Source organism: Nanorana parkeri, unplaced genomic scaffold (assembly GCF_000935625.1).
Source record: "Nanorana parkeri isolate BGI_ZX_2015 unplaced genomic scaffold, ASM93562v1 scaffold694, whole genome shotgun sequence".
Lineage (NCBI taxonomy): Eukaryota > Metazoa > Chordata > Amphibia > Anura > Dicroglossidae > Nanorana > Nanorana parkeri.
The window spans coordinates 122,853-137,673 of NW_017306962.1; the positions used below are offsets into that span (position 1 = coordinate 122,853).

At 41.2% G+C, this 14,821-nt stretch overlaps 1 protein-coding gene across 4 annotated transcripts in view; it reads right to left on the reverse strand.

Moving 5' to 3' along the window:
• The window catches only part of SNCB (synuclein beta), a 73,790-nt gene that overhangs the window by 20,994 nt on the left and 37,975 nt on the right, over positions 1 to 14,821 (reverse strand). For all 4 annotated transcript variants that reach the window (XM_018563774.1, XM_018563773.1, XM_018563772.1 and 1 more), the window contains one exon: positions 3,514 to 3,603. In XM_018563774.1, coding sequence (XP_018419276.1) covers positions 3,514 to 3,603 — 90 coding nt within the window. The remainder of the gene's footprint in view (positions 1 to 3,513; positions 3,604 to 14,821) is intronic.

A 14,821-nucleotide genomic window follows, 5' to 3' on the forward strand; every position in this document is an offset into this window, starting at 1 on the left:
ATTAGGAAAAAAAAAATGAAATTTTTTTTTTACACTCTGCAGAAGATGGAAAAAAAAAAAGCGATGGAAAAAGCATGAGGTTCCCCGCCCCAATTCTGGTAGGAATTCCACCTTTAGGTCTGGTAGGAATGTTAGGAGGGACCCCCCCCCCCCCCCTCACACAACAAAAAAAAAAAAAAGGTTATGCAACCAAATATTAGGTTAAAGATGGCCATACATTATGCAATTTTAGGCCAGTGGGTATCGACAGTGGGTGTCCCTGTCGACACCCTTTTGGCCAACATTAGACATGTGCACCAGCAAAAAATGGGTTTCGTTTAGTTTCGTTTTGAAACAAAAAAAAAATGTGTTTAGTTTAGTTTCATTTTGATTCAGACTTTGCATTTTTTCGGATTCGGGTCCAAAATTAAATTAGTTTCGGACTAAATTCATTAGCGGTAGTCCGGCCGAAATTTGTTTATGGATGAAATTCTTTTATGGACGAAATTTGTTATTGGACGAATTTCATTGCAGCAAAATGACATTAAGAAAAAAAAAATATATATTTTTTTTTTTAGCGGTAGTCTGGCCGAAATTCTTTTATGGACGAAATTCGTTATTGGACAGCAAAATGACATTAGGAAAAAAAAAATGATTTTTTTTTTTACAGTCTGCAGAAGAAGAAAAAAAAGCGTGAGGTTCCCCCCCAATTCATACCAGACCCTTTAGGTCTGCAAGGAATGTTAGGAGGGACCCCCCCCCAGTTATAACACAAAAAAAAGTGCGTGGGGTTCCCCCCAAAATCCATACCAGACCCTTTAGGTCTGGTAGGAATTTTAAAGGGGTACACCAGCCCCCCAAAATGGGGGGGGGAAACGTGGGGTCCCCCTAACAGTCCTACCAGACCCCTGATCGAGCGCACCTCCCCCTACCTGCGCCTTACCAGGCCACGTGTCCCCATGCAGATGGGGGACAAGGGCCTCTTCCCCACAGCCCTGGCCCGGTGGTTGTGGGGGTCTGCGGGCAAGGGGGCTTATTTGCATCGGGGTACCCCTTTAAATAAGGGGCACTCAGATGCCGCCCCCCCATGTGAAGGAGTAATGGGTACTTGTACCCCTACCCATTCACTAAAGGGTTAAATCAAATAGTAAAAAGTCCAGACTTTTGACAAAATCCTTACTCATTCACATGGGGGGGCGGGTACCCCCGATGCAAATAAGCTCCCTTGCCCGCAGACCCCCACAACCAACGGGCCAGGGTTGTGGGAAAGAGGCCCTTGTCCCCATCGGCATGGGGACACCTTCCCAATGCCGAGGGTACGTGGCCTGGTAAGGCGCAGGGAGGGGGGGCGCTCGATCGCCCCCCCCTTTCCTGGCCTGCCCGGCCAGTGCTCAGATCAAGGGTCTGGTAGGACTGTTAGGGGGGACACCACGTTTTTGTTCCCCATTTTTTGGGGCTGGGGTTCCGCTTTAAAATTCCTACCAGACCTAAAGGGTCTGGTATGGATTTTGGGGGGAACCCCACGCACTTTTTTTTGTGTTATAACTGGGGGGGGGTCCCTCCTAACATTCCTTGCAGACCTAAAGGGTCTGGTATGAATTGGGGGGGAACCTCACGCTTTTTTTTCTTCTTCTGCAGACTGTAAAAAAAAAAATCATTTTTTTTTTCCTAATGTCATTTTGCTGTCCAATAACGAATTTCGTCCATAAAAGAATTTCGGCCAGACTACCGCTAAAAAAAAAAATATATATTTTTTTTTTCTTAATGTCATTTTGCTGCAATGAAATTCGTCCAATAACAAATTTCGTCCATAAAAGAATTTCATCCATAAACAAATTTCGGCCGGACTACCGCTAATGAATTTAGTCCGAAACTAATTTAATTTTGGACCCGAATCCGAAAAAATGCAAAGTCTGAATCAAAATGAAACTAAACTAAACACATTTTTTTTTTGTTTCAAAACGAAACTAAACGAAACCCATTTTTTGCTGGTGCACATGTCTAATGTTGGCCAAAAGGGTGTCGACAGGGACACCCACTGTCGATACCCACTGGCCTAAAATTGCATAATGTATGGCCATCTTTAACCTAATATTTGGTTGCATAACCTTTAGAGGCAATCCCAGCAAACTTAGTGCAGTTCATATCGCTCTAGAATTCCTTGATTGTCTTGAGGTTTCATTGTGCCCTGCACAGATAGAAGCACCCCATGCCATATGCAGAAAACCAGCCCCAAAACATAACCAAGCCTCCTCTGTTTTTCAATGTAGGTACGTGTTTCTTTCCTTTGAAAACTTTTTTTTTTTTTTGTCTGTGAACATTGAGCCCATGTGATTTGCCAAAAAGGTCAAGTCTTTCTTCCAAAGCACATTTTCCAGAAGCTTTGTGATTTGCCAATATGAATTTTAGCAAATTTCAGTTTAGCTCATTTATGTTTTGTTTTTTTTAGCCGACTGATGCTAAAGAAGTGATGGATGATGTGATCAGACACTGATACACCTTGACCTTGGGGTTCAACTAGTGTCTTTTTGGAAGTTTTCCTTGGCTCTTTGCTACCATTTGCACTACTTTTGTTCAATCTAGGGGTTGATTTTTCCTCTTATGGCCATATCCAGGAAGGATAAATACACTCCAGTGGACCTTAATTTTCTTAATGATATTTGCAACTGTAGTCACAGAAACATCAAACTGCTTCGTGATGTCCTTTATCTCTTTTTTCACACTTCTTTGCTTTACTCTATGACATACCAAAGGCATGCACATATACATGAGGCAATTGCTTTTCAGGGGGAATAAAGATAAAGCATTGTTTAAATGAACTGTGAGTGTACCAACATATTTGTTTGCGTCTGTGTAGTATATATTTATTGTGCTGCCACAATAGTTGTATAAAATATGACAATTCATAGTCATAGTTAATATTCACATTAATGTGAGAGGAGAATTTATATAGTTTATTTTCCTTAAGCCATCTGCTTATTGATATTGTATGGCTAATTAATATACTGACATCTTGTGGTCATTCTGGTTATAACACTGTTTTTCTGTGTTCCCTCCCATCTATGATGTATTTCCCCTTGTGTGTAATGTACCTCCCCTCTTCTCTACTAGTCTAGTGTCATGGCTGACAGTAACGTGGCCCCATGTTAATCTGCATTGCATGCTTGGAAACATTACTATCTCTGACCTTCAAATACCGTCTATTCATTCATATGCTGCATCCTGTTGTCTGCTGTAACTAACCTGCTGCATTCAAATAAAGCACCTCCATGTAGGAAAAGGTATTTGGTGAGTTCAGCTATCTGATAAGGATTGTCCGCAATGATTATATCTGCTTATACAGGCCAACAACTAAAATTGTCTCAAAATAAATATATGCCAAATTGATATAATAAGGAATGGTCCAATTACTGGCTGTAAAGGGTTACCAGATAAGATATGATGTACTTTTGATTATTCAGTAAGTATATCTTAATATTTTAAGATTCCATTGAAAGTAATACCTTAAGGTAATTTGTCCTGTGACAGTCTCACCTGAGGGGCTTCCTCATAGTTTTCCCCTTCTGGCTCCAGCAGAGGTTCAGCAGCAGGCTCTTCCAAAGCTTCTTGCCCTTCTTCCTCAGGCTGCAAAGACAAAAAACCCTGTTATTAGTGGCTTTTCTAGAATGTGTGTCAAAGCATGTGACATTAACTTTTTCACAAAGAGTTGGATTCTGGAATGACCAGTTCCTAATTAGATTTTCAAAAACATTTTTTACAGACTTTATATAGAGATGTTTTAAAAATTCCAAATATATCATAAACATTTTTTAATGTACATTCAGGTCTTCAACGTGCTGCACATAATGTGGGGACATGTCAAGCACTCAATTCATGCTAACATTGGCATTTTCTACATTTTATCTTAATAACAGTCCTTGGCTTTTTTGCTTTGTGGAATTATCAGAATTACTAAATTGTACACCGTGTACAAGCACAGCACAGGTAAGTTGTCCTATTTTCATGTGTTCTTAAATAAAAGGGTTTGTTGTTTAAAACATGGCGCTGTGCTTGAAAACTTTTAAGATTGTTTAAGATTCAATAAATTGGATGATCATACTGGGGCCCTTATTTTTCTTATGAAGACAAGATAATTTTATTCATAAAGAAGGAATTTGGGAAGAAAAATTGTTAACCCTTGCAGTGGAGCTACCCCCACACTGCAAGGGTTAAGTAGTGCTCATTTTCATTTAGGGACACAAATAACAAAGCTATACTGACATGAACCTCTGAGCTGGCTGGCTGCTACACCGGTCACTGTAGCCTCCCTCCTCCTCCTCCGCTCCTATGCCCCTCAAAGTCCTCACATCTGTTGTTCATAGTAGAGCTCTGACACACACACAGATTTGTTTGATCGATCAGAAACAATCGTCAAAATTCCACCACGGCTGAACGCCTAGATCAAGAGCTTAATAAAATGAACTAAAAAAAGGTCTTTGGTTTGATATTGTTATTCAGCTTGATCATTGTGGACACACTGGATGATCAGCTGAATGATCAAATCAATACATCTGTGGCCTCCATTAGTTAGGAAGGTTGAATGAGGCGAAAGGAAACACAGAGCTCACTCTAGTGGTTTATCCATATAATAATGGAATGCAAAAGCAATCATGTAAAAATTTAATTCACAAAACTTACAGTCATTATCCAAAATGACCCCCAACCCTTCTTTTCCCCTGTCTTGTCCCAGCATTATTATTAATTTTTTGTTTATTTTTATTATTTAACTTTGTACCGGTAGCAAGAAAAAGCTTTTTTTACTCCCTGGGACATCACCACTAGGGTTGTAAAATTCTTACAGGGGAAGCTCCTAAGAGCTTAGTTCCTATTAACAATGGCACGTCCCCAAAATTGCATCTCCCAAGAGCCTTTTGCGTGTGGACAGGCTCTTGGCAGTCAAGGCAGCAGCATTATTTTACTAGAAAAAAATCAAGGTATGCATGTGGCATTGGGCAGAGAAGGGTGGAAGGTGGTGCTCCATAATCCAGAAGGATGTCTGACAATGCTGGTTTACATTTAAGTGCTGAAAAGCACTGTGCTGTCAGCCCATACAGGATTTTAGAAGCACAGTGGATTTTTCGCAAATAACAGATATTTTCTCTACTAGAAGTGTTTTTAAAAGAATAAAACATGGGGACGTGTGCATGTATTACTGAATTTTTTTAAGGGGGGTGTTATGCTAACATACACTTTCAGGTAATAGCTTCACTAACCCAAAAAAAATGTACCCTATAGAAATACAATACACTTTCGTTTTGAGGGTAGTCAAATACCCTTGTGTTATCTTTTTTTCTATGGATCCATATTATTGCATAATAAAGATGTATCTTGGCTTGAGGTTATAAGGCCTGGTATGTAATATAATCTCCACGAAGGGGGGTCTGATTTGAAAATGAACAAGGCAAGCAAAATTGTGTGCAGGTGTAAGTGCTCATAGCAAACACAATCTCTGAAACTTTGTAGCAAAATAATCCACTCATGCACAATACACATGGTCCTACATTGCAGTGTATATTAAAGGAGAACTATGAGGTGAGTGCTTTTCACTCATCCTCATAGTTCTAGCCAACCTGTGACAATGAAACTGTCACAGGTCGGCTCAGTAGATCGGGAAGTGAGCGAACACATACCGGCGTTCGCTCACTTCTCGATCCTGTCACGGCAGAGAGCCGTGACAGGGAAGGGACTGGATTCCCCGCTTCGATCCTCCAGCACTGATTGGCGGAATGGACGGGGGAGGGGGCGGGTATAGCTGGCTGTGTCTCTAGATAGGCAGAGCCAGCTGTCACATAATTGCCGGGATCCGTTTCAGCTGCAGCGCCTCAGTATACCGCGAGCTGTGGCTCGCGGTATACTGAGCTTGGGGTGACGGGAGGACGCTAGTTTGTGTCCTCCCATTACCCTTCGGAAAACTATGGGGAAAAGCCCTAACCCCATAGTTCCCTTTTAAACATCCAAATAATGCTGCTTTTGTGCCTTCTGGCAACAAGGTTTCAACTACTAAGAAATAAATGTTAAAATTTTACCTTAAAATAAAGAAACAAGCATCATGATCACTCACTAATTAAATGTTGATGCACCAAGTAAAGCAGCAGTCCAATGAGACCCATACGCTGTGCTGTCAGTGCAAAAAATGTAGCGTATGTACAGGTATTTATAATTGTTCAGAGACACCAGCATAAAAAACACATAAGCTTGCTTTCTGTTGCTACATGGGGCATATATCTGAATTCCCATGTAACTACTAACAGAAAGTTAGATAGACTCAAAAACATTAGAGAAGATCACATTTTTATTTTAGGCACACAGCAACTTAGCTAAATATTGTGAGGATACAGTTTGGTTGTCCACACAGGATTGACGCAAAAGCATACATGCATTTAGTAAACCAGGCCCATTGTGACTTATAGAAAGTATAAATAAGACCGAGCTCTTACTTCAAGAATCACAAACCTGAACCAGAGAAAGAATCAGCATTTACATGAAAGCTTGGATCTAAAACACAAACTATCTTTATATGCCCCTTGAATTTCCATTTATTCAATGAAAGTGTAATAAAAAGGGCACAGCTATTTTACATAACTTTTGTTTAGTTTCCAATAAAATTAACCTTCCATAGCAACAATGGTAACACCTATAAAATGTGCCTAAAAACACATGTTGAACAAATGTTTAGTTTGATCAGTGGTTACTTGCCCAATAGAAATACACTACACTTTCTTTTTAACTTTCTTGTGTTGATCAGTGACTACTTACCCAATAGAAATACACTATACTTTCATTTTAAGGGTAGTCAAATACCCTTGTGTTGATCAGTGGCTACTTGCCCAATAGAAATACGCTATACTTTCCTTTTAAGGGTAGTCAAATACCCTTGTGTTGATCAGTGGCTCATTTACCCAATAGAAATACACCATACTTTCTTTTTAAGGGTAGTCAAAGCTATACAGAAAAGCTATGACTGTTCCAAATACAAAGGATACAAAAAGCAAAAATTGGGGCAGGGACAGCTGGTTCTGCCTCTAGAGAGGCTTAGCCAGCTGTCAGTCAGCCAGGGGTGGATCTCAACAGTATTGTCAGGATCCTTCCCAACTGCGGCCCAGCTCTGTGCTCCCAGCATATAGCAAGGAATAGCTCGCTTTATACTGAGTTTTGGGTCACTGGAGGACATTAGTATATAGGATTAGGCCATCGTTCCTTTTTCAAGGATGCATTTGGATTGGTTAATAGAGTTTACTTTGTAAATCTGTCCTCTTTGCACTGTCCTATTGAAAAAACTGTTACAAGCTTATTGGTTGCTGCGGCTCATGCTCACTGCATAAAGCCTTACAGCTCTTGTCATTACCGATTGACTAGGTGACAGGTCATCTCAACACCCCCAATCCCCATTAGTTCTGCAGGGCATGTCTGTGACATAGCCCTACAGCCTCCTACTCCAGACACTAAAGAAGCAGAAAGATCTTTGAGCCTGTTGAAGACTAACAGGGCTATTTGCTAAAGGATGAAGAGTTTGGAAAAGACAGAAGTGAACAATCTAGGGCAACATAGATGAACTGGAAAGTGAGCTGAATTGGAGAATGTTTCCAAATCAGATATTTTGGCCTAGATTTTTCACTTCTTCTTCCTTCTCTAAACCCTTCACCCTTTAGTGAATAGACCTGTAGACTTCAACAATGATTTTCCATCTTCAGAGACAAGGTAAGTAAAAAAATAAAGCAGGGCTTTCTCTAGAACTGTGTCCCCAGTTATTTACAAACACTGGAGTGATCAGCTGATCACTCCAGTGTTTGTCTTACACAGAGGATTGGTACATATCCCTGATATGTACCGATCCTCTGCCGCTCGGCCACGCACACAGGGGGGCTCAGCCTGCAACTTCTCCTCTGGATCCCTGCTGCTCTCCCAGGCAGAGGCAGCGGGGGATCCGAGGAGAAGTGAAGGAAGAACTTTAGCCACGGGTGCAGCGGCTGGTTCCCCGCTGCATACAGAGGCGGGAGAGCAGCGGGGAACCAGAGGAGAAGCCCCATGGCGAGAGGACAAGGACATCGCGATCTACCAGTGATCACTTTGTGATCACTGGTAGATCGCAATCAACCTAATGGGCACCCCTGCTCTAGAAGGTTCAGGGAGGGCAACAACTTGCCTGGTGATGGGATTAATTTCATAAAGCAATGTGCTACATAAATATAACAACCAATAGCAGCCACTCAGAAACTTTCTTTCATTGGCTCAACTTGTAACTTTTGATTTGTTGTTATGGTAACTGCACATCATTTTCCTTTGTGTCGCTCTAATCTGATTGGATGCTGTGGTTTACTGAACATTATTGCTTTCTGCATTATGTGATTAAATAAGAGCCTTGGGCCTTTATTTATAACACCAAAGAGCAATGAACTAAGTATTTACAGTATTGTAAAGCACGGTAATAAAATCACGTATTAATAGAAACAAACATGCCTGAGCAAACATCTTTTCTTGATAAACTATGGTCGTGTAAGAATTAAATGTTTTCTTGCCACAGTTTAAGATAAATCCAACATCACTGCGTAGATGCCTTCTTCGGCCTAATACTGCAGAAAACAATATTATTTACAAAGGAACTTAACTGATAGACTCTCAGATTCTTAGATTAGGAGTGACCTCTTTGCGGTGAAAGCTGAGAATTGTCCTTGTATCTATTGCTGTAACTTAAGGTACGCGGCAGACTAGAGAGGGGAGCCAAGAACAGATATATGCATTGGTCAAAGCATCTTCATTGCCAAGTAAACACATTGGGATCTATGGGCCTCCTCCCTCTTTCACACTAGCCTCTCCTGTTATATATATATATATATATATCTCTTCTCACTGCACTACAGCTCCTGTTTCTCTGCTAGCAGAAGTGTTAATGCATTAATCATGTCTGATAAATCAGTGAACACTGGGGGCTAGATACAAGCATTTCAATTAACAATCATGTTAAAATGCACCATAAATCAAACAGCTCTCCTCGTCCTGGGCACTGTGAACACATGCACAGAGTTGCTATGTTTAGAACACCATAATAACATTAATGCCGGATTAAATAGAATGTTTAATGTTTTTACCATTCTTTCACTTTTTATTTAATATACTGTTATGGTATATTTTCAGTTTTATACTGATATTCCTATTTGTTTAATACTGAAAATTAAATTTAGTTTTCATAATGGCACTGCTGGAGATCTGCAACAATTTTAATGGTATAGATATCTGCAGCTGGGATTGCCTACTAAATTGTTGGGATTTGTACCATTCCTCATTTGGAAGCAAATCCCTCTGTCCCTCTTTCTTCCTCAGTTGTCCCTCTTTCTGGTCTGATGTACAGATATCTATTAAAAATGTATTATTGAACTACCAAAAGTCTTTTAAGATACCTTCATCCAATCTCTTAATTATATTGTTTTTGGAAAGCCGGTATAAAGGAAAAGTAATGGGGGAAAACAACAATTTTGGCTTTAACCAATCATTTTTGGTATATAAATTCTTAGTGGTCTTCATAACTGGGGACGTTGCAGGGGGTGTGTCCTTTCCAACTCAGCTTAGTAAGCAAGCAAGAAGGAAAAGGGCTGTAAGGTTCCCCATAATCAACCTTGCCAATAATCATTTTGATTAGAAATATCTGACTCTACTTCCAGCTAAATGCCTACTCTTGGCAACATCCTTCTCAACTGAATGGCACTAAATCTGGGCTACGGAAAAAAGCAGACCTATACTTTCCACAGTTAAAGCTGAAATCATAGGTAATTCCCTATGAGAAAGTTTTTTATTAGAAAATAAATTGTCCTGTTAAATTTCATAGAATATGGGACCCCTGGTGTGGGTCTACACTTACTTAGTACCCCGATACTTATAAGTACCCCAGGGTCAGCTGTATCACAATTTCACTGGGCTTTCTTGTACACTATGTAGAGTCTTTGTTAATTTGACATAATATGTAAATTATTTAAATTACACTGTCTATGTTAATTACTTTTTTATTGCTTTTTTTCTCAAGAAAAGGTTTTATTGCCATTTGCCAATGCATTGATTTGTGTTTACACCTTGTTTTAATGTATGAATACAAAAACTAGAGTTTAAAAAAAAAAAAAAATACCGGTTCATATTACTTGGGGCAGTATTCCTGTTCAGAAGACCTGTACTGTATATTCCTGCTAAATCCATCTGCACTCATTTTTGCTAAAACTCACACTGAGGTTAGGGAATTTGTATATTTGAACTCCCAGACTGATTTTTAATCTTGCTGAAAATTGCTCTTTAACAAGTGTCAAAAGAACTTGGATGGTGTCTAGAGATGTATGGCGGCCTCTTGCTTTTAAACTTCTTTAGTTCAGCCACTACTTTCAATGACATAAACCATGGGCCATGCTCTGGATGTAATTAATAAAACCTCAAACCATGATACATGATATTCCCAATACATTAATGACAGTTATTAAAGAAAATGTGTATTGATATGAAATAACTTATGATTCACACACCCTCAAATAATAGAATTATTGGGTGTGTAGCGGTCACCCCCAAAGGAGCCGCTGGAATACCCCAGTCACCCATAGCCTGTCTACGGGATTTAAGCAACCTGCTGCCCCACTAGCATTAAAAACCCCTTCTAGTGATCAACAGAGCTGAGATTCTAGCCAGAAGTATCATGCTGAAGAACCTTTATTAGAACATGTGAACTGGGAGAGAGGGTTTAGGGGTTAGGACATCCATAAGGAACATAGACAGACTCCAGACTCACCAGACCCTTTCAGAATTCCGGTGCAGATTCCATAGAAGCACAAACTGACACTGGGTATATAAGCAACCACTGAATAGGGATTGGCACAAAATCTTCAGTAGGAGAGATACCATACTTGCTCCTGAGGTCCATTCCATCCAAGGCACCTCCGGCAGCCATTAGCTTCCCTGGTTCTCCTCCTCAACCAGTAGGGAAGGCCTCCTCCAAGCTTGAGGCCCAGCAAAGAATTTCCCACACTCGAGTATTCCCACCCCCAGACCTAAGCCTGGGGGCAGACTGGACTGCAAACCAGCTCTGACTGGACTCTGGGCTATCCCAAAACTGGACTGAGCACATGACAATTCTCCTGAGTATTTATGCCCTGCCCCAGCATGCACCACTGGCCATGTCCCAGTGATTGGCTGGTGGTCTGCACACACTCACAGTGCCCCCCATTGGTCGTCCCACACTGCAGCAGAGTCATACTTCACTCAGGCAGGTACAATCAATGCCAGAAAACCTGGAATTAACCACATACATGTCAACTAGAATTCAGCCAGAGTGACTACAGCTCTGGCAATTACTAAGTTGCTAGTAGTCATTCCACTAATGGTGGTAGGGTCTACAGGTGCTTGCCAATACTTGGAAAAAAATCCCTCCAGCTGGTCCCCTCCTCACAGAAAATATAATACTAAGTTGGGACAGGCTTTAAGCACGTCCTCCCATCCCCACGAGACAGCAGCCAGGGCTGGAGATAGGTTGCTAAAGCACATAGTGCTGCATTATGGGATGGGGTACACAACTTCTCTCCACATTCCTAGACTTGGGAGTGTTTTAGAAGGCATTAACGCACCTTATAGTGCCTATAGTTCAGTGTTTATATTACATGCTCTAGTTGAAACTTTCAGTTATGCTCATTTTTCTACCACTGTGTGGCAGAACAGTTCAAAGCTTGTTCAACAATTTACAGAAAGCAGAAATGAAATGTGATGTTTCCCTGTAGCAAAACAGAGAAAGATTAAAGGGAATAGCTGGAGATGAGAACATTTACTTCTCAGAAACCCTGTTAAATGGTAAAGAGCAAATGTTTAAGTGTTCAGTTCTTTCCCAACAGCTGCTGGTAATACTATTACATTTTTTTCTATGTTCTTGGCATGCTACCTGTTTGTTCTGTCTGAGGTTTGTTCCTTTACAAAAGATCTATTGAACCCTGTGGGGTCAGCACTGGACACGGCAGATTAACAGACACATCAACTGCACAACAGATCATCACTAAAAGACACAAGCACGTTTCCTATCACCCCACGCTGAGAAATTATCCAAACATTATCCAACACTATATGATTCATTCTGAGGTTCTGAGGTTTCAGTGATCACAATGCACACCACTCGCTGAATTCTGTGCCATGAAAAGGCACAAGGGAAATCAGAAAAAATAGTCTTACATTGCATCTGTAACCTAAATAACATGTGTCTGTAAAAATCCTTTCTCCGTTGTCCCCATTTTTTTATGTTTTCTAATTAAAGCTGTCTTTATTGCAATCAAATTCAAACCTGCCCAGGACATGATCTATTTAGAATGAAACTTCGGAGTTTACTTGACGTTACAGCTCTGCATGCTGATATGAAATCATCTTACATTCATTAGCTAAACAAACATATTTTCTATTTTACTTACAATTTCTTTTTTTCCACTTCCTGGTCCACTTTGGCACAAATGATGTAGTGAGCCCAATTATTGCATCCTGGGAAGGTTACACCAGTAGAGCATTGCTGGAAAATCTCATCTGTCATCTCATGAGATCTCAAGGAAAGGCATTTTCCTCCTCTGACATGATGTTCATGGTCATATGTGCCAAAGTTCCAGGAAGTAAAGGGAGATCTACTAACCTGCCCATAGTTAAAATGGTCACTGTCAGAATACTGGGGAAGAAAAGAAAAATAGAGTATGCAAAAAATAAAAACCCTGCAATTATGTAGAGGTATCTGTTCGTAGACTGTCATTGCTAAACATTTATAAAGGTGCCTTTGTTGTTATGTTGAAGATATAGGTAAAGTTCCTCTTTAAGACACATTCATGAATAAGGCAGAAGTCGCGCAGCTGAGGAATTCTGAAATGATTTTGAAGTAACAAAACCCAGTGCTATTGTGCTAAAAGAAAAGATTTTATTATGAGAAACTCTGCCTGTTTTACATATTTATATATGAAAGGTACTGCCAAGGAAAATCCAGAAATGAGTGAAAACTGAGAGTATAAATATATCTAGGCTATTATAGGCTTTGTCTCCGTGTTCCCCTGAACAAAGCATCAGGGGAGGGGAGCATCGGAAAGTTGAGTATTTGCTGCTGAGTGTTGGGCATTAAAGAAAACCTCTGTTTTACCTTTCTTGGGCAAAACACAGGTTCACCTCAAAGTCTTTCATGCTCAGGGCTCGAAAAATCCACTCGTCCACTCGTCTGTGACGAGCAGACTGTGGAGCCCGACGAGCAGCTTCCCGGCCTGCCGTTGTGATTACACTGCTGGCCGGGAGCTTAACACAGTCAAGCGATCGAGCGTCTCTATAGACGCTCGATCACTTGTATCAGCATCTGTCACTGCCGTGTTCGTGCCCGAGATCCGCTGTGCCCGATGCGGCCGGGACCGGCACGGCTCTGTGACAGGAGATCAAAGGGAGTTCAGTACACGAACTCCCTTTGATCTCGGTAGCAGCATTTGCCCTGTGATGGCACAGGAAACATGTGACCAGGAAGCAGGAAATAGTGGGCGGAGCTGCTATACAGTGAGAAGGAGGCTGCAAGCAGATCTCACGTTTTTCCCCCAGTAAGTACTACAGAATGTATTTTCCACTATATTTAAGGCAGAAAATGCAGTTGATATCCAAAATCAATGTTTCTGCATTCATTCACAATAAATGCATACATGTCCTAACACATATCTGTTTATCTACATTTTTTAATTCAGGTCACTTTTATTAGACCCCTGATATTTCCCCTTTGAAATAGAAAAAGAAATCGAGGACACAGAGGGGGGAATTTATCATCACTGGAGCAGTTGTGCATGGCAACCAATCAGCATCCACCTTTCATTTTCAAACCTTAACTGAACAAACTGAAGAGAGAAGCTGATTGGTTGCCATAGGCAACTGCTCCAGATTCTTCTGGTCTACTTTTGATAAATTCCCCCCAGCATCCTCAATCTCTTTTTCTGCAACCTATGTTCTAAATGAATGGAAAGCACTCAGTACAGAGGCTTCCCATTCATTCACAAACTGGTGATCGTAAAAGATTTACTATCATCCAGTTATCAATGGGTAGAAGCCAGTGACGTGTGGCATCTCATATACCTGGTGAGGCATTCCCCGCCCCGCCACACCGGACAAAGCCCTGCCCCCAACCTGTCCCCAAGCTAGTGTGAAGGAGGAAGGGAGGAGACAGGAAGGAGCCTCCTTGTCCCTCACTAACTACCTATCAAAAGCCGGATGCAGCGCTGCCTGTAATTAACAGGCAGTGCTTCATCCATGACAGGTTACACTGCCGTGAGGATTTTGCTGCTCTGTAAACTGTTAGATGCTGATCTGAATGGAGAAAAAGCTGTCAGCTTCAGACTTGAAGCTGACAGCTTTTTCCTCCATAATTCTAGGTGAGGCTCTGCTTCACCTGCCTCCCCTGACCGCACTTCCCTGGTAGAAGCCTCTGTAGTGAGTGTTTCCACCCATTGAGAAATTCCTGAATGAACAGGAAGTGATCTAAAGCACTTCCTGTTCATTCATAACTGGGGACACATAGTACTATGTGTCCCCAGTTATTTACAAACACTAGAGTGGTCAGCTAATCATTCCAATGTTTGCTCCACACAAAGAGGGTTGGTAAATATCACTGATATTTACCGATCCTCTGCTCTGCCATCCTGAGTGCTGAAGCCAGCGGGGGGTGGGTGGATGAGGGAGCGCTGAAGTTGGCAAGGAGAGGCAGAGGAGGGAGCGCTGTCACTTCAGGATGGCCGAGCAGTGAGGAGAAAAAGAGCCGTCGGCTTTCAGATTCGGGCGGAGCTGTTCTCTCTTTCTC